At 48.5% G+C, this 25,046-nt stretch overlaps 1 protein-coding gene across 1 annotated transcript in view; it reads right to left on the reverse strand.

Moving 5' to 3' along the window:
• LOC116957616 (uncharacterized) overlaps positions 1 to 23,487 on the reverse strand; it is a 31,147-nt gene extending 7,660 nt beyond the window's left edge. Inside the window, exons 1-5 of the mRNA XM_076057141.1 lie at positions 23,383 to 23,487; positions 20,105 to 20,790; positions 10,116 to 10,291; positions 8,201 to 8,347; positions 670 to 1,203 (exon numbers count right to left, since the gene is read on the reverse strand). Of these exons, the coding sequence (XP_075913256.1) occupies positions 670 to 1,203; positions 8,201 to 8,347; positions 10,116 to 10,164 (730 nt within the window). The 5' untranslated portion in view covers positions 10,165 to 10,291; positions 20,105 to 20,790; positions 23,383 to 23,487. The remainder of the gene's footprint in view (positions 1 to 669; positions 1,204 to 8,200; positions 8,348 to 10,115; positions 10,292 to 20,104; positions 20,791 to 23,382) is intronic.
• Between the last annotated feature and the right edge of the window lie 1,559 nt (positions 23,488 to 25,046).

A 25,046-nucleotide genomic window follows, 5' to 3' on the forward strand; every position in this document is an offset into this window, starting at 1 on the left:
GCGATGGCTGGGTCATGTAGCCCGCATGCCTAGCCACCGCATGCCGAAACAGCTTTTGTTCGGCCGGATCTAGGGGGCTAAACGGGCGCGGCAGGAGGACGTGGAGCTGAGTGGACTTGCCGATGACTGGTACCAGGATCGGCCTCTGTGGAGGAGGCTCGTGAAGAACGCTACTGGGCAGTTGGAGGTAGTCGCCCTCCAACAACAACGGAGGGCGGAGGAGCGATGCTCACAACAATGAGCGGAGCGCCGGGTGGATAAAGCACAGCAGGTTGGCACAGTAGGGGGCACAGGTGGTGCATCAGCCAGTCATCTCAGTCAGTCGACCCGTGGCACCTGGGTCTGCCCCGTGACCTCCTGCCAGCGGGCGATCGACACTCCACGTGGCCTCAAGGTGCCTATGCCCTGGCACAAGCGTCGTGGTGACGACACCGCCACTTAGTGACGAATGGCGGTTGTTGTTGTGTGTCCGTGTGTGTGTGTGTGTCCTTGTGTGTGTGTGATGCCGTAGATATGTTTCATGGAATCGAATGGCCAATGTCCAGGTTGTCCTTCCTCCCTCCATTTCAATCTCCCTGCCCCCCCCATCTCTCTCCCCCCCCATCTCCCCCCCCCCCATCTCCCTCCCTCCATCTCCTTCCCCTCCCCCCATCTCCCTCCCTCCCGTACCGTCGTCGCCGTCGTCGCTCTCCACCTCCACCTCGATCTCGGCGACGCCCGGCGTGGCTCCTCGCCCTCGCCAGGAGGCCACGGCCGGCCCGGACCTCACGGTGGAGCCGTCGTGCAAAATGCGGCCCTCCAAAGCATCGTCGTCATCATCGTCGCAGTCTGTCTCCATGTCCTCTTCTTTGATGTAGAGGACATCATCACCTCCTCCTCCTCCTCCATCATCATCTCCACAACCATCATCACCATCATCACCACCACCACGTCCATCGCTATCACCTCCTCCTCCATCATCATCATCATCATCTCCTCCATCATTGCCTCCATCACCTCCTCCTCCGTCACCTCCATCGCTCTGCGTGTCCTCTTCTTTGATGTAAAGGACATCATCACCTCCTCCTCTTCCATCATCATCTCCATAACCATCATCACCATCATCACCTCCTCCTTCATCTCCATCACCATCATCACCTCCTCCTCCATCACCTGCATCGCTCTGCGTGTCCTCTTCTTTGATCTGAATGTCGCCTCCGTGAGCTGGGAGAGATCGCAACCAATCGGAAGGTTTACGTTAAGACGGCAGGAGGGAATCTGATGAGCTATGAAGCTCCTTGTTTGTCACAGATGGTCCAGTAGGGAGGCACGGGGGGGGGGGGGGGGAGGGGAGGTTGCAACAACAACAACCACAACAACAACCACAACAACATTAACAAACACGATACTAAATTTCGATTTAAAGCTTTCGTGACTGCAATGATTCATCTTCTTTGGTTCTTTCGGTAAAGTCACGTAGAATGAGAATAAAATAATAAATTGATAAAATAAAATAACACAATAATATTCTCACGACGTTTCGGCCACAACACAAGCGGCCTTCATCAGGTGAAGGGACGAGACTGTCTGGTAGGACAGCGCTGGAGTGAAAGAGCCACGTTCAGATCACGACCTTTAAGCTGTGTGAGAGGAAACAAAGCGCCTTGACAAAAGAATTAGCATATAATTTTGCATTGAAATGGCTGAGTGATGAGCTTGTGACTGGTCACAGAAATAGCTATGTTAAAAGTTAAAGCATACACATCCGCAGAGGCACCCCTTGATAAAGGAATTAGCATAGAATTTAGCATTGAAATAGCTAAGTTAAAGCATACACATCCGCAGAGGCACCCCTTGACAAAGGAATTAGCATAGAATTTAGCATTGAAATAGCTGAGTGATTAGCTTGTAACTGGTCACAGAAATAGCTACGTTAAAGTCAGAGCATACACATTTACCGAGGCACTTAGTACAAATCAAACAGGAGAATTTAGCATTGAAATAACTAGGCGAATTTAGCATTGAAATAACTGAGTGATTAGCTAGTGACTGGTCACAGAAATGACTATGTTGAAGTCAAGGCCTACACATCTGAGCTATTCACAGTACTATATAGTGAACCAATAAAAAAATAAAATATAAATTACCTTAATGTTATCAATAAACTCTATATTCTCCAATCAGCTAAGCTACCAACAATAAGTCGTTATATATCACAATGCTATATGGCGAAAAAATGGGTGGATTCTTACCCTCAACTTTAGCACCACGGATAGCTACGGGCCCCGTTCAGACGGACGAGTTCATCCATGGTCGGAACAGAGGAGGGGGAGAGAGACAGCTGCGAGGCGCTATTATACTCCATGTTGTAAACCATACCATTAACCGTGGTGTGAGGGGTATTAAGAGTCAATGCTGGCGAAAGAGCTGCGTTCTGAAGGTCATCGTAAAATACAATAAATTAAGAACAGAAATGGTTTAAAACATCTTTCCAATGGTTACTAAGCCAGAATCCATCTTCTCGGTTGAAATTGTCTCTGTGCTTGTATATGTGAATGGCCTCATGAACGAATCTCTCATGGTAGCCGGTTGGTTTGCAAAGAACCTCCGTCTTGGAGAAGTCAATGTCATGTGAGCCCACTGAATTATAACAGTGATCTGCCACGGCAGAGGAGCTCGTCCTACCGTGTTTCAAGTCTGCTTTATGTTCGCGGATGCGGTCCGAGATATGTCGTTTGGTTTCTCCAATGTAGCTACTACCACAGAGGCACTTTAGTTTCTAAACGCCCGGGTACTGTATGTCTGGAACAGCATCTTTTACAGATGGAACTAAATCACGGATTTTATGTACTGTGTTGAATCGGACCTGGATCTTGTGTTTATTCAGGATTTTGGAGATCTTTTTAGTGACCCCTGCAATGTAGGGTAAGGTGATGGTTTTGAGTGGCTCCACAAGAGGATCCTTCTTCATGACTGGAGTGATGGCTTTGCGGATTGTGTAGTCGGAGTAACCATTAGCCCTGAGAGCCTGGTGTACGTGCTTGAGTTCACTGGTAATGTGTTCCTGGTCGGAAATGCATTGGGCTCGATGGTATAGAGTCTTGATGAGGGAGTTCTTCTGGGATGGATGGTGGTGGGAATCCGGTTTCAAGTAAGCATCTGTATGGGTAGCTTTCCTGTAGACAGAGTGGCTCATTGAACCATCATGTCTCCTTTTAATTAAGACATCCAAAAAGGGTAGTTTGCCATCTTTTTCGACCTCCATGGTAAATCTGATGGCTGGGTGTATGGAATTGATGTGGTCGCGGAATTGGTCTAGAGCAGGCTGGCCATGTGGCCAGATGACAAAGGTGTCATCAACGTACCTCTTCCATAAGGTCGGGCGTAGAGTGGCAGTCTGGATGGCGTCAGTTTCAAATTTTTCCATGAATACGTTGGCTACAACCGGAGATAGGGGGGAGCCCATTGGGGTGCCCTCAGTTTGTTTGTAGAAAGTTCCATTCCAGGTGAAGTATGTGTTGGTTAAGCAATGTCTCACCAGGGGGGGTACATCAGTATGCAGTCCTTGATGAACCAGGTCTTCAATGATAGCGATGGTGTCAGGTACCGGGACTTTGGTGAACAAGGACACCACATCAAAACTGACAAGCAGGTCGTCTGGGGACAGGGAAATGCCTTTGATTGTCGATACCAGGTGAGTAGAATTTAGTACCGCAGAGGTGGTTTTTCCACTGAAAGGTCGCAGTATATCAGCAAGAAAACGTGCCAGTTTGTAGGTGGGGGAGTTGATAGTAGAGGCGATGGGACGAAGGGGTGTATCTTCTTTGTGTATACACGATGGGACGAAGGGGTGTATCCTCTTTGTGTGTTCTACTCACCTGGTATCGACAATCAAAGGCATTTCCCTGTCCCCAGACGACCTGCTTGTCAGTTTTGACGTGGTGTCCTTGTTCACCAAAGTCCCGGTACCTGACACCATCGCTATCCTTGAAGACCTGGTTCATCAAGGACTGCATACTGATGTACCCCCCCTGGTGAGACATTGCTTAACCAACACATACTTCACCTGGAATGGAACTTTCTACAAACAAACTGAGGGCACCCCAATGGGCTCCCCCCTATCTCCGGTTGTAGCCAACGTATTCATGGAAAAATTTGAAACTGACGCCATCCAGACTGCCACTCTACGCCCGACCTTATGGAAGAGGTACGTTGATGACACCTTTGTCATCTGGCCACATGGCCAGCCTGCTCTAGATCAATTCCGCGACCACATCAATTCCATACACCCAGCCATCAGATTTACCATGGAGGTCGAAAAAGATGGCAAACTACCCTTTTTGGATGTCTTAATTAAAAGGAGACATGATGGTTCAATGAGCCACTCTGTCTACAGGAAAGCTACCCATACAGATGCTTACTTGAAACCGGATTCCCACCACCATCCATCCCAGAAGAACTCCCTCATCAAGACTCTATACCATAGAGCCCAATGCATTTCCGACCAGGAACACATTACCAGTGAACTCAAGCACGTACACCAGGCTCTCAGGGCTAATGGTTACTCCGACTACACAATCCGCAAAGCCATCACTCCAGTCATGAAGAAGGATCCTCTTGTGGAGCCACTCAAAACCATCACCTTACCCTACATTGCAGGGGTCACTAAAAAGATCTCCAAAATCCTGAATAAACACAAGATCCAGGTCCGATTAAACACAGTACATAAAATCCGTGATTTAGTTCCATTTGTAAAAGATGCTGTTCCAGACACAGTACCCGGGCGTTTACAAACTAAAGTGCCTCTGTGGTAGTAGCTACATTGGAGAAACCAAACGACATATCTCGGACCGCATCCGCGAACATAAAGCAGACTTGAAACACGGTAGGACGAACTCCTCTGCCGTGGCAGATCACTGTTATAATTCAGTGGGCTCACATGACATTGACTTCTCCAAGACGGAGGTTCTTTGCAAACCAACCGGCTACCATGAGAGATTCGTTCATGAGGCCATTCACATATACAAGCACAGAGACAATTTCAACCGAGAAGATGGATTCTGGCTTAGTAACCATTGGAAAGATGTTTTAAACCATTTCTGTTCTTAATTTATTGTATTTTACGATGACCTTCAGACCGCAGCTCTTTCGCCAGCATTGACTCTTAATACCTCTCACACCACGGTTAATGGTATGGTTTACAACATGGAGTATAATAGCGCCTCGCAGCTGTCTCTCTCCCCCTCCTCTGTTCTGACCATGGATGAACTCGTCCGTCTGAACGGGGCCCGTAGCTATCCGTGGTGCTAAAGTTGAGGGTAAGAATCCACCCATTTTTTCGCCATATAGCATTGTGATATATAACGACTTATTGTTGGTAGCTTAGCTGATTGGAGAATATAGAGTTTATTGATAACATGAAGGTAATTTATATTTTATTTTTTTATTGGTTCACTATATAGTACTGTGAATAGCTCAGATGTGTAGGCCTTGACTTCAACATAGTCATTTCTGTGACCAGTCACTAGCTAATCACTCAGTTATTTCAATGCTAAATTCGCCTAGTCATTTCAATGCTAAATTCTCCTGTTTGATTTGTACTAAGTGCCTCGGTGAATGTGTATGCTCTGACTTTAACGTAGCTATTTCTGTGACCAGTTACAAGCTAATCACTCAGCTATTTCAATGCTAAATTCTATGCTAATTCCTTTGTCAAGGGGTGCCTCTGCGGATGTGTATGCTTTAACTTAGCTATTTCAATGCTAAATTCTATGCTAATTCCTTTATCAAGGGGTGCCTCTGCGGATGTGTATGCTTTAACTTTTAACATAGCTATTTCTGTGACCAGTCACAAGCTAATCACTCAGCCATTTCAATGCAAAATTATATGCTAATTCCTTTGTCAAGGCGCTTTGTTTCCTCTCACACAGCTTAAAGGTCGTGATCTGAACGTGGCTCTTTCACTCCAGCGCTGTCCTACCAGACAGTCTCGTCCCTTCACCTGATGAAGGCCGCTTGTGTTGTGGCCGAAACGTCGTGAGAATATTATTGTTATTTTATTTTATCAATTTATTATTTTATTCTCATTCTACGTGACTTTACCGAAAGAACCAAAGAAGATGAAACACGATACTCACAAACACGATGGGAGTGCAAAGTATAGGAAAGGTAAATCACAACAAATATAAACACAAATCCAACTAAACTATATTTAGTGTGGAGTGTAATGTATAGTATTGGTGTATAGTGCAGTGTATAGTATTGTGGTATATAGTAGTGTAGTGTATAGTAGTGTAGTGTATATAGTGTAGTGTATAGTGTAGTGTATAGTAGTGTGGTGTATAGTAGTGTAGTGTACAGTGAGGGAAAAAAGTATTAGATACCCTGCTGATTTTGTACGTTTGCCCACTGACAAAGAAATTATCAGTCTATAATTTAATGGCAGGTTTATTTGAACAGTGAAAGACAGACTAACAACAACAAAATCCAGAAAAACGTATGTAAAAAATGTTATAAATTGATTTGCATTTTAATGAGGGAAATAAGTATTTGACCCCTCTGCAAAACATGACTTAGTACTTGGTGGCAAAACTCTTGTTGGCAATCACAGAGGTCAGACGTTTCTTGTAGTTGGCCACCAGGTTTGCACACATCTCAGGAGGGATTTTGTCCCACTCCTCTTTGCAGATCTTCTGCAAGTCATTAAGGTTTCGAGGCTGACGTTTGGCAACTCGAACCTTCAGCTCCCTGCACAGATTTTCTATGGGATTAAGGTCTGGAGACTGGCTAGGCCACTCCAGGACCTTAATGTGCTTCTTTTTGAGCCACTCCTTTGTTGCCTTGGCCGTGTGTTTTGGGTCATTGTCATGGTGGAATACCCATCCACGACCCATTTTCAATGCCCTGGCTGAGGGAAGGAGGTTTTCACCCAAGATTTGACGGTACATGGCCCCGTCCATCGGCCCTTTGATGCGGTGAAGTTGTCCTGTCCCCTTAGAAGAAAAACACCCCCAAAGCATAATGTTTCCACCTCCATGTTTGATGGTGGGGATGGTGTTCTTGGGGTCATAGGCAGCATTCCTTCTCCTCCAAACACAGCGAGTTGAGTTGATGCCAAAGAGCTCCATTTTGGTCTCATCTGACCACAACACTTTCACCCAGTTGTCCTCTGAATCATTCAGATGTTCATTGGCAAACTTCAGACGGGCATGTATGTGGTTTCTTGAGCAGGGGGACCTTGCGGGCACTGCAGGATTTCAGTCCTTCACGGCGTAGTGTGTTACCAATTGTTTTCTTGGTGACTATGGTCCCAGCTGCCTTGAGATCATTGACAAGATCCTCCCGTGTAGTTCTGGGCTGATTCCTCACCGTTCTCATGATCATTGCAACTCCACGAGGTGAGATCTTGCATGGAGCCCCAGGCCGAGGGAGATTGACAGTTCTTTTGTGTTTCTTCCATTTGCGAATATTCGCACCAACTGTTGTCAGCTTCTCACCAAGCTGCTTGGCAATGGTCTTGTAGCCCATTCCAGCCTTGTGTAGGTCTACAATCTTGTCCCTGACATCCTTGGAGAGCTCTTTGGTCTTGGCCATGGTGGAGAGTTTGGAATCTGATTGATTGATTGCTTCTGTGGACAGGTGTCTTTTATACAGGTAACAAGCTGAGATTAGGAGCACTCCCTTTAAGAGTATATAGTAGTATAGTGTATAGTAGTGTATAGTAGCGTAGTGTATAGTAGTGTAGTGTATAGTGTAGTGTATAGTGTAGTGTGGTGTATAATAGTGTAGTGTATGGTTTAGTGTATAGTAGAGTAGTGTATAGTGTAGTGTATAGTAGTGTAGTGTATATTAGTGTAGTGTATAGTGTAGTGTATAGTATTGTAGTGTATAGTAGTGTAGTGTATAGTGTATAATAGTGTAGTGTGTAGTGTATAGTAGTGTAGTGTATAGTGTAGCGTACAATAGTGTAGTGTATAGTAGTGTAGTGTATAGTAGGTGGCATGGAGATGCTGGTGGCGGTGTCGTAGGTGGCATGGGGATGCGATGGAGGTGAGGAGGAGCTGCACATGACCAAACGTGGGAACCGAAAGCTGCCAAATCCCGCCGATTAAAAAAGTCCCAAGCCGGCACTCCCCAGTGACACCAACGCACAGCGCTCTACGTTATCGTTATCGTCACCACCACCACCACCACCGCCACTACCGCCACTACTGCCACTCACCGGTATCTTGCTCCTCTCTCTCCTCTTTCACCCTGAGGAACGTCTCACGCCCGCGCTCCTCGCCCGTGCCTTCCCGCCGGACGAGCGGCTCCATGGGCAGGTGAAGGGCGACCTCCTCCTCCTCCCCCCCCACCTCCTTCACGTCGCCTGTGCCGAGCGAAACGCAGCGCAGGAGAGAGAGACTCACACTGCTGCTGCTGCTGATGCTGCTCATGATGATGTCTCTCTCACTGTAGATCAGCCCAAGCCTCCAGTAAAGCACGTGGCTTCGGTGTGCTGAGTCTTTGAGTGGCAGTGCTGAGTCTATGGGTGGCAGTGTTGAGTCTATGGGTGGCAGTGCTGAGTCTATGGGTGGCAGTGTTGAGTCTATGGGTGGCAGTGCTGAGTCTATGGGTGGTAGTGCTGAGTGTATGGGTGGCAGTGTTGAGTCTATGGGTGGCAGTGCTGAGTCTATGGGTGACAGTGCTGAGTCTATTGGTGGCAGTCCTGAGTCTGGGTGGCAGTGTTGATTCTATGGAAGTGCTAATTCTATGGGTAGCAGTGTTGAGTCTATGGGTGGCAGTCCTGAGTCTATGGGTAGCAGTGTTGAGTCTATGGGTGGCAGTCCTGAGTCTATGGGTGGCAGTGCTGAGTCTATGGGTGGCAGTGCTGAGTCTATGGGTGGCAGTCCTGAGTCTATGGGTGGCAGTGCTGAGTCTATGGGTGGCAGTACTGAGTCTATGGGTGACAGTACTGAGTCTATGGGTGGTAGTGCTGAGTGTATGGGTGGCAGTGTTGAGTCTATGGGTGGCAGTGTTGAGTCTATGGCAGTGTTGAGTCTATAGGTGGCAGTGCTGAGTCTATGGGTGGCAGTGCTGAGTGTATGGCAGTGCTGAGTCTATGGGTGGCAGTGCTGAGTCTATGGGTGGCAGTGCTGAGTCTATGGGTGGCAATGCTGAGTCTATGGGTGGCAGTGCTGAGTCTATGGGTGGCAGTGCTGAGTCTATGGCAGTGCTGAGTCTATGGGTGGCAGCGCTGAGTCTATGGGTGGCAGTGCTGAGTCTATGGGCGGCAGTGTTGAGTCTATGGGTGGCAGTGCTGAGTCTATGGGTGGCAGTGCTGAGTCTATGGGTGGCAGTGTTGAGTCTATGGGTGGCAGTGCTGAGTCAATGGGTGGCAGTGCTGAGTCTATGAGTGGCAGTGCTTATTCTATGGGTGGCAGTGCTGAGTGTATGGGTGGCAGTGTTGAGTCTATGGGTGGCAGTGCTGAGTGTATGGGTGGCAGTGTTGAGTCTATGGGTGGCAGTGTTGAATCTATGGCAGTGTTGAGTCTATAGGTGGCAGTGCTGAGTCAATGGGTGGCAGTGCTGAGTCTATGAGTGGCAGTGCTGATTCTATGGGTGGCAGTGCTGAGTGTATGGGTGACAGTGTTGAGTCTATGGGTGGCAGTGTTGAGTCTACGGCAGTGTTGAGTCTATAGGTGGCAGTGCTGAGTCTATGGGTGGCAGTGCTGAGTCTATGGGCGGCAGTGTTGAGTCTATGGGTGGCAGTGTTGAGTCTATGGGTGGCAGTGCTGAGTCAATGGGTGGCAGTGCTGAGTCTATGGGTGGTAGTGTTGAGTTTATGACAGTGCTGAGTCTATGACAGTGCTGAGTCTATGGCAGTGCTGAGTCTATGACATTGCTGAGTCTATGACAGTGCTGAGTCTATGGCAGTGCTGAGTCTATGGCAGTGCTGAGTCTATGGCAGTGCTGAGTCTATGGGTGGCAGTGCTGAGTCTATGGTGGCAGTGCTGAGTCTATAGGCAGTGCTGAGTCTATGGCAGTGCTGAGTCTATGGTGACAGTGCTGAGTCTATGACAGTGTTGAGTCTATGGCAGTGCTGAGTCTATGAGAGTGCTGAGTCTATGGCAGTGCTGAGTCTATGGAGTCCTCACCCCCAGCGGTGTCTTCGTCTCCACTCCGAGCGTCCCCTCTGTGAGACATCTCACGGCCCCCGCGGTCCAATGCGACTCCTCGCTGGACGGGCGACGGCGATGATGATGGAGACTTCTCCTCCTCCTCTTAGCGTGACGACGACGACGGTGGAAGAGCTTCCTCGCTCATCCCACGCCTGAGAACGCAGGCATAATGAATAATATTACTATTTGTAAAGTGGTGGATTTCAACCGTAGATTCCATTGGACTGTGTGCGTGTGTGAGCTGCTGCTGTTGCGATGATGGCAACGTCGCTTCTAAAACAGGAGCTACACAGTCGCTCAGTGGGGCCTTACATCAAGTAACATAAACCTAGCTTATTTTTAGTATGATTCTCTGTGGGTCTATATGGGTCTCTGTGGGTCTCTATGGGTCTCTGTGGGTGTCTGTGGGTCTATATGGGTCTCTATGGGTCTATGTGGGTGTCTGTGGGTCTATATGGGTCTCTCTGGGTCTCTGTGGGTCTATATGGGTCTCTGTGGGTCTCTGTGGGTCTCTATGGATCTCTGTGGGTCTCTATGGGTCTCTATGGGTCTCTATGAGTCTCTGTGGGTCTCTGTGGGTCTCTGTGGGTCTCTGTGGGTCTCTATGGGTCTATATGGGTCTCTCTGGGTCTCTCTGGGTCTCTGTGGGTCTATATGGGTCTCTGTGGGTCTCTGTGGGTCTCTATGGATCTCTATGGGTCTCTATGGGTCTCTATGAGTCTCTGTGGGTCTCTGTGGGTCTCTGTGGGTCTCTATGAGTCTCTGTGTGTCTCTATGGGTCTTTATGGGTCTATATGAGTCTCTATGGGTCTCTATGGGTCTCTATGAGTCTCTGTGGGTCTCTGTGAGTCTCTGTGAGTCTCTGTGGGTCTCTATGAGTCTCTATGGGTCTCTGTGGGTCTCTATGAGTCTCTATGGGTCTCTATGAGTCTCTGTGGGTCTCTGTGAGTCTCTGTGGGTCTCTGTAGGTCTCTATGAGTCTCTATGGGTCTCTATGGGTCTCTATGGGTCTCAGAGGGTCTCTGTGGGTCTCTATGGGTCTCTATGGGTCTCTATGGGTCTCTATGAGTCTCTGTAGGTCTCTGTGGGTCTCTATGAGTCTCTGTGGGTCTCTATGGGTCTCTATGGGTCTCTGTGGGTCTCTGTGAGTGCTGTGGGTCTCTGTGGGTCTCTATGATTCTCTATGGGTCTCTATGGGTCTCTATGAGTCTCTGTGGGTCTCTGTGGGTCTCTATGAGTCTCTGTGGGTCTCTATGGGTCTCTGTGGGTCTCATTGAGTCTCTGTGGGTCTCTGTGGGTATCTATGGGTCTCTGTGGGTCTCTAAGAGTCTCTGTGGGTCTCTGTGGGTGTCTCTGTGGTCTCTATGAGTCTCTGTGGGTCTCTACGGGTCTCTGTGGGTCTCTACGGGTCTCTGTGGGTCTCTGTGAGTCTCTGTGGGTCTCTGTGGGTCTCTATGAGTCTCTGTGAGTCTCTGTGGGTCTCTGTGAGTCTCTGTGGGTCTCTGTGGGTCTCTATGAGTCTCTATGGGTCTCTATGAATCTCTGTGGGTCTCTGTGGGTCTCTATGAGTCTCTGTGGGTCTCTATGAGTCTCTATGGGTCTCTATGGGTCTCTATTAATCTCTGTGGGTCTCTGTGGGTCTCTATGGGTCTCTGTGGGTCTCTATGGGTCTCTGTGGGTCTCTCTGGGACTCTGTGAGTCTCTGTGTGTCTCTATGGGTCTCTATGGGTCTCTGTGTGTCTCTGTGGGTCTCTACGAGTCTCTATGAGTCTCTGTGGGTCTCTGTGGGTCTCTGTGGGTCTCTATGGGTCTCTGTGGGTCTCTGTGAGTCTCTGTGGGTCTATGTGGGTCTCTACGAGTCTCTATGGGTCTCTGTGGGTCTCTGTGGGTCTCTATGAGTCTCTATGAGTCTCTATGGGTCTCTGTGGGTCTCTATGGGTCTCTGTGGGTCTCTGTGTGTCTCTGTGGGTCTCTACGAGTCTCTATGATTCTCTGTGGGTCTCTGTGGGTCTCTATGAGTCTCTATGGGTCTCTGTGGGTCTCTATGAGTCTCTATGGGTCTCTATGGGTCTCTATAGGTCTCTATGAGTCTCTATGGGTCTCTGAGGGTCTCTGTGGGTCTCTATGGGTCTCTATGGGTCTCTATGGGTCTCTATGAGTCTCTGTGGGTCTCTGTGGGTCTCTATGAGTCTCTGTGGGTCTCTATGGGTCTCTATGGGTCTCTGTGGGTCTCTGTGAGTGCTGTGGGTCTCTGTGGGTCTCTATGATTCTCTATGGGTCTCTATGGGTCTCTATGAGTCTCTGTGGGTCTCTGTGAGTGCTGTGGGTCTCTGTGGGTCTCTATGATTCTCTATGGGTCTCTATGGGTCTCTATGAGTCTCTGTGGGTCTCTGTGGGTCTCTATGAGTCTCTGTGGGTCTCTAAGAGTCTCTGTGGGTCTCTGTGGGTGTCTCTGTGGTCTCTATGAGTCTCTGTGGGTCTCTACGGGTCTCTGTGGGTCTCTGTGAGTCTCTGTGGGTCTCTGTGGGTCTCTATGGGTCTCTATGGGTCTCTATGAGTCTCTGTGAGTCTCTGTGGGTCTCTGTGAGTCTCTGTGGGTCTCTGTGGGTCTCTATGAGTCTCTATGGGTCTCTATGGGTCTCTATGAATCTCTGTGGGTCTCTGTGGGTCTCTATGAGTCTCTGTGGGTCTCTATGAGTCTCTATGGGTCTCTATGAATCTCTGTGGGTCTCTGTGGGTCTCTATGAGTCTCTGTGGGTCTCTATGGGTCTCTGTGGGTCTCTGTGAGTCTCTGTGGGTCTCTGTGGGTCTCTATGGGTCTCTGTGGGTCTCTATGAGTCTCTGTGGGTCTCTGTGGGTGTCTCTGTGGGTCTCTATGAGTCTCTGTGGGTCTCTATGGGTCTCTGTGGGTCTCTCTGGGACTCTGTGAGTCTCTGTGCGTCTCTATGGGTCTCTATGGGTCGCTGTGTGTCTCTGTGGGTCTCTATGGGTCTCTATGGGTCTCTATGAGTCTCTGTGAGTCTCTACGATTCTCTATGAGTCTCTGTGGGTCTCTGTGGGTCTCTATGGGTCTCTGTGGGTCTCTGTGAGTCTCTGTGGGTCTCTGTGGGTCTCTACGAGTCTCTATGGGTCTCTGTGGGTCTCTGTGGGTCTCTATGAGTCTCTATGAGTCTCTATGGGTCTCTGTGGGTCTCTATGGGTCTCTGTGGGTCTCTGTGTGTCTCTGTGGGTCTCTACGAGTCTCTATGAGTCTCTGTGGGTCTCTGTGGGTCTCTGAGTCTCTATGGGTCTCTTTGGGTCTCTGTGGGTCTCTATGGGTCTCTGTGGGTCTCTATGAGACTCTATGAGTCTCTGTGGGTCTCTGTGGGTCTCTATGAGTCTCTATGAGTCTCTATGAGTCTCTGTGGGTCTTTGTGGGTCTCTATAAGTCTCTATGGGTCTCTGTGGGTCTCTTTGGGTCTCCGTGGGTCTCTATGAGTCTCTGTGGGTCTCTGTGGGTCTCTGTGCGTCTCTATGCGTCTCTATGGGTCTCTGTGGGTCTCTATGGGTCCCTGTGGGTCTCTGTGGGTTTCTGTGGGTCTCTGTGGGTCTCTATGAGTCTCTATGAGTCTCTATGGGTCTCTGTGAGTCTCTGTGGGTCTCTGTGAGTGTCTGTGGGTCTCTGTGGGTCTCTGTGGGTCTCTATGGGTCTCTGTGGGTCTCTATGAGTCTCTGTGGGTCTCTGTGGGTCTCTATGAGTCTCTATGGGTCTCTGCGGGTCTCTGTGGGTCTCTATGGGTCTCTGTGGTTCTCTATGAGACTCTGTGGGTCTCTGTGGGTCTCTGAGTCTCTATGGGTCTCTGTGGGTCTCTGTGGGTCTCTGTGGGTCTCTATGAGTCTCTGTGGGTCTCTGTGGGTCTCTATGGGTCTCTGTGGGTCTCTGTGGGTCTCTATGGGTCTCTGTGGGTCTCTATGGGTCTGTGGGTCTCTATGAGTCTCTGTGTGTCTCTGTGGGTCTCTATGAGTCTCTATGAGTCTCTATGAGTCTCTGTGGGTCTCTATGAGTCTCTGTGGGTCTCTGTGGGTCTCTATGAGTCTCTATGGGTCTCTGTGGGTCTCTGTGGGTCTCTGTGAGTCTCTATGGGTCTTTCTGGCTCTCTGTGTGTCTCTGTGGGTGTCTATGAGTCTCTGTGTGTCTCTGTGTGTCTCTATAAGTCTCTGTGTGTCTCTGTGGGTCTCTTTGGGTCGCGGTGGGTCTCTATGGTTCTCTGTGAGTCTCTGTGGGTCTCTATGAGTGTTGAGTCTCTATGAGTCTCTATGAGTGTCTGTGTGTCTCTGTGGGTCTCTATGAGTCTCTATGGGTCTCTGTGTGTCTCTGTGGGTCTCTGTGCGTCTCTATGCGTCTCTATGGATCTCTGTGAGTCTCTATGAGTCTCTACGAGTTTCTATGAGTCTCTGTGGATCTCTGTGGGTCTCTGTGGGTCTCTATGAGTCTCTATGAGTCTCTGAGTCTCTGTGGGTCTCTGTGGGTCTCTATGAGTCTCTATGGGTCTCTGTGGGTCTCTGTGGGTCTCTGTGCGTCTCTATGCGTCTCTATGGATCTCTGTGGGTCTCTATGGGTCTCTGTGGGTCTCTGTGGGTTTCTGTGGGTCTCTGTGGGTCTCTATGAGTCTCTATGAGTCTCTATGGGTCTCTGTGAGTCTCTGTGGGTCTCTGTGAGGGTCTATGGGTCTCTGTGGGTCTCTGTCGGTCTCTATGGGTCTCTGTGGGTCTCTATGAGACTCTGTGGGTCTCTGTGGGTCTCTATGAGTCTCTGTGGGTCTCTGTGGGTCTCTATGAGTCTCTGTGGGTCTCCGTGGGTCTCTATGAGTCTCTGTGGGTCTCTGTGGGTCTCTGTGGGTCTCTGTGCGTCTCTATGGATCTCTGTGGGTCTCTGTGGGTCTCTATGGGTCCCTGTGGGTCTCTATGAGTCTCTGTGGGTTTCTGTGGGTCTCTGTGGGTCTCTATGAGTGTCTGTGGGTCTCTGTGGGTGTCTGTGGGTCTCTATGAGTCTCTATGGGTCTCTGTGAGTCTCTGTGGGTCTCTGTGATTGTCTGTGGGTCTCTGTGGGTCTCTATGGGTCTCTGTGGGTTTCTATGAGTCTCTGTGGGTCTCTGTGGGTCTCTATGAGTCTCTGTGGGTCTCTGTGCGTCTCTATGAGTCTCCATGGGTCTCTGCGGGTCTCTGTGGGTCTCTATGGGTCTCTGTGGTTCTCTATGAGTCTCTGTGCGTCTCTGTGGGTCTCTGTGGATCTCTATGAGTCTCTGTGGGTCTCTGTGGGTCTCTATGAGTCTCTATGGGTCTCTGTGGGTCTCTGTGAGTCTCTATGGGTCTTTCTGGGTCTCTGTGTGTCTCTGTGGGTCTCTGTGAGTCTCTGTGGGTCTCTATGAGTCTCTGAGTCTCTGTGGGTCTCTATGAGTCTCTATGAGTCTCTATGAGTCTCTGTGGGTCTCTGTGGGTCTCTATGAGTCTCTGTGGATCTCTGTGGGTCTCTGTGCGTCTCTATGCGTCTCTATGGGTCTCTGTGGGTCTCTATGGGTCTGTGTGGGTCTCTGTGGGTTTCTGTGGGTCTCTGTGGGTCTCTATGAGTCTCTATGAGTGTCTATGGGTCTCTGTGGGTCTCTGTCGGTCTCTATGGGTCTCTGTGGGTCTCTATGAGTCTCTGTGGGTCTATGTGGGTCTCTATGAGTCTCTGTGGGTCTCTGTGTGTCTCTATGAGTCTCTATGGGTCTCTGCGGGTCTCTGTGGGTCTCTGCGGGTCTCTGTGGGTCTCTATGAGTCTCTGTGGGTCTCTGTGGGTCTCTGTGTGTCTCTGTGAGTCTCTGTGGGTCTCTGTGGGTCTCTATGAGTCTCTATGGGTCTCTGTGGGTCTCTGTGGGTCTCTATGAGTCTCTGTGGGTCTTTGTGGGTCTCTATGAGTCTCTATGGGTCTCTGTGGGTCTCTGTGGGTCTCTGTGGGTCTCTATGGGTCTCTATGAGTCTCTGTGTGTCTCTGTGGGTCTCTATGAGTCTCTATGAGTCTCTGTGGGTCTCTATGAGTCTCTGTGGGTCTCTGTGGGTCTCTGTGGGTCTCTGTGGGTCTCTATGAGTCTCTATGGGTCTCTGTGGGTCTCTGTGAGTCTAGATGGGTCTTTCTGGGTCTCTGTGTGTCTCTGTGGGTGTCTATGAGTCTCTGTGTGTCTCAGTGGGTCTCTATGAGTCTCTGTGTGTCTCTGTGGGTCTCTGTAGGTCTCTTTGGGTCTCTATGAGTCTCTGTGAGTCTCTGTGGGTCTCTATAGGCCTCTATGAGTCTCTGTGAGTCTCTGTGGGTCTCTGTGGGTCTCTATAGGTCTCTATGAGTCTCTATGGGTCTCTGTGGGTCTCTGTGGGTCTCTATGGGTCTCTGTGGGTCTCTATGAGTCTCTATGTCTCTATGGGTCTCTGTGGGTCTCTATGAGTCTCTATGTCTCTATGGGTCTCTGTGGGTCTCTATGTATCTCTATGTGTCTGTGGGTGTCTCTTATGTATCCCTGTGGGTCTCTAGGGGTCTCTATGAGTCTCTGTGGGTCTCTATGAGTCTCTGTGGGTCTCTATGTATCTCTATGGGTCTCTATGAGTCTCTATGTATCTCTATGTATCTCTATGTATCTCTATGGGTCTCTGTGGGTCTCTATGGGTCTCTATGAGTCTGTGGGTCTCTATGAGTCTCTGTGGGTCTCTATGAGTGTTGAGTCTCTATGAGTCTCTATGGGTCTCTATGAGTCTCTATGGGTCTCTGTGGGTCTCTATGTATCTCTATGAGTCTCTATGTCTCTGTGGGTCTCTATGGGTCTCTGTGGGTCTCTATGGGTCTCTATGAGTCTCTATGTCTCTGTGGGTCTCTATGAGTCTCTGTGGGTCTCTGTGGGTATCTATGTCTCTATGGGTCTCTATGTATCTCTATGGGTCTCTGTGGGTCTCTATGTATCTCTATGGGTCTCTATGGGTCTCTATGTATCTCTGTGGGTCTCTATGAGTCTCTGTGGGTCTCCATGTATCTCTATGAGTCTCTATGAGTCTCTATGGGTCTCTATGTATCTCTATGGGTCTGTGGGTGTCTCTTATGTATCCCTGTGGGTCTCTGTGTGTCTCTATGAGTCTCTATGGGTCTCTGCGGGTCTCTGTGGGTCTCTTTGGGTCTCTGTGGGTCTCTATGAGTCTCTGTGGGTCTCTGTGGGTCTCTGTGTGTCTCTGTGAGTCTCTGTGGGTCTCTGTGGGTCTCTATGAGTCTCTATGGGTCTCTGTGGGTCTCTGTGGGTCTCTATGAGTCTCTGTGGGTCTTTGTGGGTCTCTATGAGTCTCTATGGGTCTCTGTGGGTCTCTGTGGGTCTCTGTGGGTCTCTATGGGTCTCTATGAGTCTCTGTGTGTCTCTGTGGGTCTCTATGAGTCTCTATGAGTCTCTGTGGGTCTCTATGAGTCTCTGTGGGTCTCTGTGGGTCTCTGTGGGTCTCTGTGGGTCTCTATGAGTCTCTATGGGTCTCTGTGGGTCTCTGTGAGTCTAGATGGGTCTTTCTGGGTCTCTGTGTGTCTCTGTGGGTGTCTATGAGTCTCTGTGTGTCTCAGTGGGTCTCTATGAGTCTCTGTGTGTCTCTGTGGGTCTCTGTAGGTCTCTTTGGGTCTCTATGAGTCTCTGTGAGTCTCTGTGGGTCTCTATAGGCCTCTATGAGTCTCTGTGAGTCTCTGTGGGTCTCTGTGGGTCTCTATAGGTCTCTATGAGTCTCTATGGGTCTCTGTGGGTCTCTGTGGGTCTCTATGGGTCTCTGTGGGTCTCTATGAGTCTCTATGTCTCTATGGGTCTCTGTGGGTCTCTATGAGTCTCTATGTCTCTATGGGTCTCTGTGGGTCTCTATGTATCTCTATGTGTCTGTGGGTGTCTCTTATGTATCCCTGTGGGTCTCTAGGGGTCTCTATGAGTCTCTGTGGGTCTCTATGAGTCTCTGTGGGTCTCTATGTATCTCTATGGGTCTCTATGAGTCTCTATGTATCTCTATGTATCTCTATGTATCTCTATGGGTCTCTGTGGGTCTCTATGGGTCTCTATGAGTCTGTGGGTCTCTATGAGTCTCTGTGGGTCTCTATGAGTCTCTATGGGTCTCTGTGGGTCTCTATGTATCTCTATGAGTCTCTATGTCTCTGTGGGTCTCTATGGGTCTCTGTGGGTCTCTATGGGTCTCTATGAGTCTCTATGTCTCTGTGGGTCTCTATGAGTCTCTGTGGGTCTCTGTGGGTATCTATGTCTCTATGGGTCTCTATGTATCTCTATGGGTCTCTGTGGGTCTCTATGTATCTCTATGGGTCTCTATGGGTCTCTATGTATCTCTGTGTGTCTCTATGAGTCTCTGTGGGTCTCCATGTATCTCTATGAGTCTCTATGAGTCTCTATGGGTCTCTATGTATCTCTATGGGTCTGTGGGTGTCTCTTATGTATCCCTGTGGGTCTCTAGGGGTCTCTATGAGTCTCTGTGGGTCTCTATGAGTCTCTGTGGGTCTCTATGTATCTCTATGGGTCTCTATGAGTCTCTATGTATCTCTATGTATCTCTATGGGTCTCTGTGGGTCTCTATGGGTCTCTATGAGTCTGTGGGTCTCTATGAGTCTCTGTGGGTCTCTATGAGTGTTGAGTCTCTATGAGTCTCTATGGGTCTCTATGAGTCTCTATGGGTCTCTGTGGGTCTCTATGTATCTCTATGAGTCTCTATGTCTCTGTGGGTCTCTATGGGTCTCTGTGGGTCTCTATGGGTCTCTATGAGTCTCTATGTCTCTGTGGGTCTCTATGAGTCTCTGTGGGTCTCTGTGGGTATCTATGTCTCTATGGGTCTCTATGTATCTCTATGGGTCTCTGTGGGTCTCTATGTATCTCTATGGGTCTCTATGGGTCTCTATGTATCTCTGTGGGTCTCTATGAGTCTCTGTGGGTCTCCATGTATCTCTATGAGTCTCTATGAGTCTCTATGGGTCTCTATGTATCTCTATGGGTCTCTATGAGTCTCTGTGGGTCTCTATGTATCTCTATGGGTCTCTGTGGGTCTCTATGTCTCTATGAGTCTCTATGTCTCTATGGGTCTCTGTGGGTCTCTATGAGTCTCTATGTATCTCTATGAGTCTCTATGGGTCTCTATGAGTCTCTATGTCTCTGTGGGTCTCTATGAGTCTCTATGTCTCTGTGGGTCTCTATGTATCTCTATGGGTCTCTGTGTATCTCTATGAGTCTCTATGTATCTCTATGCGTCTCTGTGAGTCTCTGTGGGTCTCTATGTATCTCTGTGGGTCTCTATGTATCTCTATGTATCTCTATGAGTCTCTATGTATCTCTATGGGTCTCTGTGGGTCTCTATGTATCTCTATGGGTCTCTATGAGTCTCTATGTATCTCTATGGGTCTCTATGTATCTCTATGTATCTCTATGGGTCTCTGTGAGTCTCTGTGGGTCTCTATGTATCTCTATGCGTCTCTATGAGTCTCTATGTATCTCTATGGGTCTCTGTGGGTCTCTATGTATCTCTATGGGTCTCTATGGGTCTCTATGCATCTCTATGTATCTCTATGAGTCTCTATGTATCTCTATGGGTCTCTGTGGGTCTCTATGTATCTCTATGGGTCTCTATGAGTCTCTATGTATCTCTATGGGTCTCTATGTATCTCTATGTATCTCTATGGGTCTCTGTGAGTCTCTGTGGGTCTCTATGTATCTCTATGCGTCTCTATGAGTCTCTATGTATCTCTATGGGTCTCTGTGGGTCTCTATGTATCTCTATGGGTCTCTATGGGTCTCTATGTATCTCTATGGGTCTCTATGTATCCCTGTGGGTCTCTATGTATCTCTATGTATCTCTATGGGTCTCTATGTATCTCTATGTATCTCTATGAGTCTGTGGGTGTCTCTACGACGACGCGAGCTCATTTGAGCGTCACCCAGAACATCACAAACCTGCAGCTGACGGGAGGAGCCCCACGGAGGAGCCTCACGGAGGAGCCTCACAGAGGAGCCTCACAGAGCCGCCTGACGGAGGAGCCTCACGGAGGAGCCTCACGGAGGAGCCTCACAGAGGAGCCTCACAGAGCCGCCTGACGGAGGAGCCGCACGGAGGAACCTCACAGAGCCGCCTGACGGAGGAGCCTCACGGAGGAGCCTCACGGAGGAGCCCCACGGAGGAGCCTCACAGAGGAGCCTCACAGAGCCGCCTGACGGAGGAGCCTCACGGAGGAGCCTCACAGAGCCGCCTGACGGAGGAGCCTCACGGAGGAGCCTCACGGAGCCGCCTGACGGAGGAACCCCACGACGGAGGAGCCTCACAGAGCCGCCTCACGGAGGAGCCTCACAGAGCCGCCTGCCGGAGGAGCCCCACGGAGGAGCCTCACAGAGCCGCCTGACGGAGGAGCCCCACGGAGGAGCCTCACGGAGGAGCCCCACGGCGGAGGAGCCTCACGGAGGAGCCTCACAGAGCCGCCTGACGGAGGAGCCTCACAGAGGAGCCCCACGACGGAGGAGCCTGAGGGGCCTCACGGAGGAGCCTCACAGAGCCGCCTGACGGAGGAGCCCCACGACAGAGGAGCCTGAGGGGCGTGTCTCTCCTCCTCCTCCCCGCGGGGCCAGCTCAGGCTGCACGGCGGCGACTGCAAGCAGGAAGCAAGACGCCTCACTTAGACACTTAGACACTCATAGACACTGTGTAGATACTCAATTAGACACTTAGACACTCATAGACACTGTGTAAACACTGTGTAGACACTTAGACACTCATAGACACTGTGTAGACACTGTGTAGACACTCACTTAGACACTTAGACACTCATAGACACTGTGTAGACACTCACTTAGACACTTAGACACTCATAGACACTGTGTAGACACTCACTTAGACACTTAGACAATTATAGACACTGTGTAGACACTGTGTAGACACTTAGACACTCATAGACACTGTGTAGACACTGTGTAGACACTTAGACACTCACTTAGACACTTAGACACTCACTTAGACACTTAGACACTCACTTAGACACTTAGACACTCACTTAGACACTCACTTAGACACTTAGACACTGTGTCACTTAGACACTTAGACACTGTGTCACTTAGACACTTAGACACTCACATAGACACTTAGATATTGTGTAGACACTGTGTCACTCATTTAGACACTCACATAGACACTGTGTAGACACTGTCACTCACTTAGACACTCACTTAGACACTGGGTCACTTAGACACTTAGACACTCACATAGACACTCACATAGACACTGTGTAGACACTGTCACTCACTTAGACACTTAGACACTGTGTAGACACTGTGTAGACACTGTATCACTCACTTAGACACTTAGACATTTAGACACTCAGACACTTAGACACTGTGTAGACATTGTGACACTCACTTAGACACTCAGACACTTAGACACTCACATAGACACTGTGTAGACACTGTGTCACTCACTTAGACACTCAGACACTTCGACACTCACATAGACACTGTGTAGACACTGTGTCACTCACGTAGACACTCACTTAGACACTTAGACACTGTGTCACTTAGACACTTAGACACTGTGTCACTTAGACACTCAGACACTTAGACACTCACATAGACACTGTGTAGACACTGTGTCACTCACTTAGACACTCAGACACTTAGACACTCACATAGACACTGTGTAGACACTGTGTCACTCACTTAGACACTCACTTAGACACTTAGACACTGTGTCACTTAGACACTTAGACACTGTGTCACTTAGACACTCAGACACTTAGACACTTAGACACTCACATAGACACTGTGTAGACACTGTGTCACTCACTTAGACACTTAGACACTGTGTAGACACTGTGTCACTTAGACACTGTGTAGACACTGTGTCACTTAGACACTGTGTAGACACTCACTTAGACACTCACTTAGACACTTACTTAGACACTGTGTTACTTAGACAGTCACTTAGACACTGTGTAGACACTCACATAGACACTTAGACACTGTGTTACTTAGACAGTCACTTAGACACTGTGTAGACACTCACATAGACACTTAGACACTGTGTAGACACTGTGTAGACACTGTGTCACTCACTTAGACACTTAGACACTCAGACACTTAGACACTGTGTAGACACTCACTTAGACACTCAGACACTCACATAGACACTCACATAGGCACTTAGACACTCACATAGACACTTAGACACTGTGTAGATACTCACTTAGACACTTAGACACTGTGTCACTTAGACACTGTGTAGACACTCACTTAGACACTGGGTCACTTAGACACTGTGTCACTTAGACACTCACTTAGAAACTCACTTAGACACTGTGTAGACACTGTGTAGACACTGTGTCACTCACTTAGACACTCACTTAGACACTTAGACACTGGGTCACTTAGACACTCACTTAGACACTTAGACACTGTGTCACTTAGACACTCACTTAGACACTCACTTAGACACTGTGTAGACACTTAGACACTCACTTAGACACTTAGACACTCACTTAGACACTTAGATACTCACTTAGACACTCACTTAGACACTCACTTAGACACTCACTTAGACACTGTGTCACTTAGACAGTGTCACTTAGACACTCACTTAGACACTTAGACACTGTGTTACTTAGACACTCACTCAGACACTCACTTAGACACTGGGTCACTTAAACACTGGGTCACTTACACACTCACTTAGACACTCACTTAGACACTGGGTCACTTAAACACTGGCTCACTTAAACACTCACTTAGACACTGGGTTACTTAAACACTGGCTCACTTAAACACTCACTTAGACACTCACTTAGACACTTGGTCACTTAGACACTCACTTAGACACTCACTTAGACACTGGGTCAATTAGACACTCACTTAGACACTGGGTCACTTAGACACTGGGTCACTTAGACACTCACTTAGACACTCAATTAGACACTGGGTCACTTAGACACTCACTTAGACACTGGGTAACTTAGACACTCACTTAGACGCTCACTTAGACACTCACTTAGATACTGGCTCACTTAGACACTCACTTAGACACTGGGTCACTTAGACACTCACTTAGACGCTCACTTAGACACTCACTTAGACACTGGCTCACTTAGACACTCACTTAGACACTGGGTCAATTAGACACTCACTTAGACACTGGGTCACTTAGACACAGGGTCACTTAGACACTCACTTAGACACTGTCTTACTTAGACACTTACTTAGACACTGGCTCACTTAGACACTGCCTTAGACACTGAGTCACTTACACACTCAGACACTCACTCAGACACTCACTTGGATACTGTGGACTGCAAGATTAAACAAGCCAGCTCACTCAGACACTCACTTAGACTGGCTCACTTCGACACCGTGGACTGTGAGATACAACAAGCCAGCTCACTTAGATACTCACTTAGACACTGGTATAGGAGCGCATAACGCAATGTATAGTAGTTTAGTGTATAGTAGTGTCGTGTATATTAGTGTAGTGTATAGTAGTGTAGTGTATAGTGTAGTGTATAGTGTAGTGTATAGTAGTGTAGTGTATAGTAGTGTATAGTAGTGTAGTGTATGGTAGTGTAGTGCTTAGTAGTGTAGTGTATAGTAGTGTATCGTGGTGCAGTGTATAGTAGTGTATAATAGTGTAGTGTATAGTAGTGTAGTGTACTGTATATTAGTGTAGTGTATAGTGGTGTAGTGTATAGTAGTGTAGTGTTTAGTAGTACAGTATAGTGTATAGTAGTGTATAGTGTAGGGTTTAGTAGTATAGTGTATAGTAGTGTAGTATATAGTGCAGTATAGTGCAGTGTATCGTAGTCTAGTGTATAGTACTCTAGTGTATACTAGTGTATAGTAGTGTAATATAGTGTAGTGTATAATAATGTTTGATTGCACTCCCATGCTCACATGACCTTTGGATTGCACTCCCATGCTCACATGACCTTTGGATTACACTCCCATGCTCACATGACCTTTGGATTGCACTCCCATGCTCACATGACCTTTAGATTGAACTCCCATGCTCACATGACCTTTGGATTGCACTCCCATGCCCACGTGACCTTTGGATTGCACTCGCATGCTCACATGACCTTTGGATTGTACTCGCATGCTCACATGACCTTTGGATTGCACTCCCATGCCCACGTGACCTTTGGATTGCACTCCCATGCTCGCATGACCTTTGGATTGCACTCCCATGCCCACATGACCTTTGGATTGCACTCCCATGCCCACATGACCTTTGGATTGCACCTCTGACGGTGCTAGTCTCTCATCGACACTGCTGTTGTGCGCACATGGGGGCACGATACTCTTATGCGGCGACGGAAGCTCATTCCATGTTAATCTCCCTCCCTAATCCCTCTCTCCCGAATCTCCCCCATTAACACAACTGACGTGCTAGCCTCCGTGGATGGAATTCCTTTCCAGCTCTGGCCCGGCTTGCTTGCCCATCGCCACGTAAATAACCTCCTTGTTGTTGTGGCTGCTGGATTTTATTTGTTTCGCCTGAGGACGACCGCTTGTGTTGCGATTGAAACGTGGTGGTGATTGATTTTACTTTATACCTACGAAGTGACTTCACCGAAAGAACTAAAGAGTTTGGATTCCTGCAGTCACGAAAGCTTCAAATCAAGATTATAATGGTGTAGTGTAGAGTAGTGTAGTCTATAATAGTGTAGTGTATAGTGTAATGTATAGTAGTGTAGTGAGAGTAGTTTAGTCTATAATAGTGTAGTGTATAGTCGTGTATAGTGTAGTGTATAGTAGTGTAGTATATAGTGTAGTGTATAGTAGTGTAGTGTATAGTCGTGTATAGTGTAGTGTATAGTAGTGTAGTATATAGTGTAGTGTATAGTAGTGTAGTGTATAGTCGTGTATA

Source organism: Petromyzon marinus, chromosome 79 (assembly GCF_048934315.1).
Source record: "Petromyzon marinus isolate PM22_M1 ecotype Great Lakes invasive population chromosome 79, UKy_Petmar_22M1.pri1.0, whole genome shotgun sequence".
In the NCBI taxonomy this organism is placed as follows: Eukaryota; Metazoa; Chordata; class Hyperoartia; order Petromyzontiformes; family Petromyzontidae; genus Petromyzon; species Petromyzon marinus.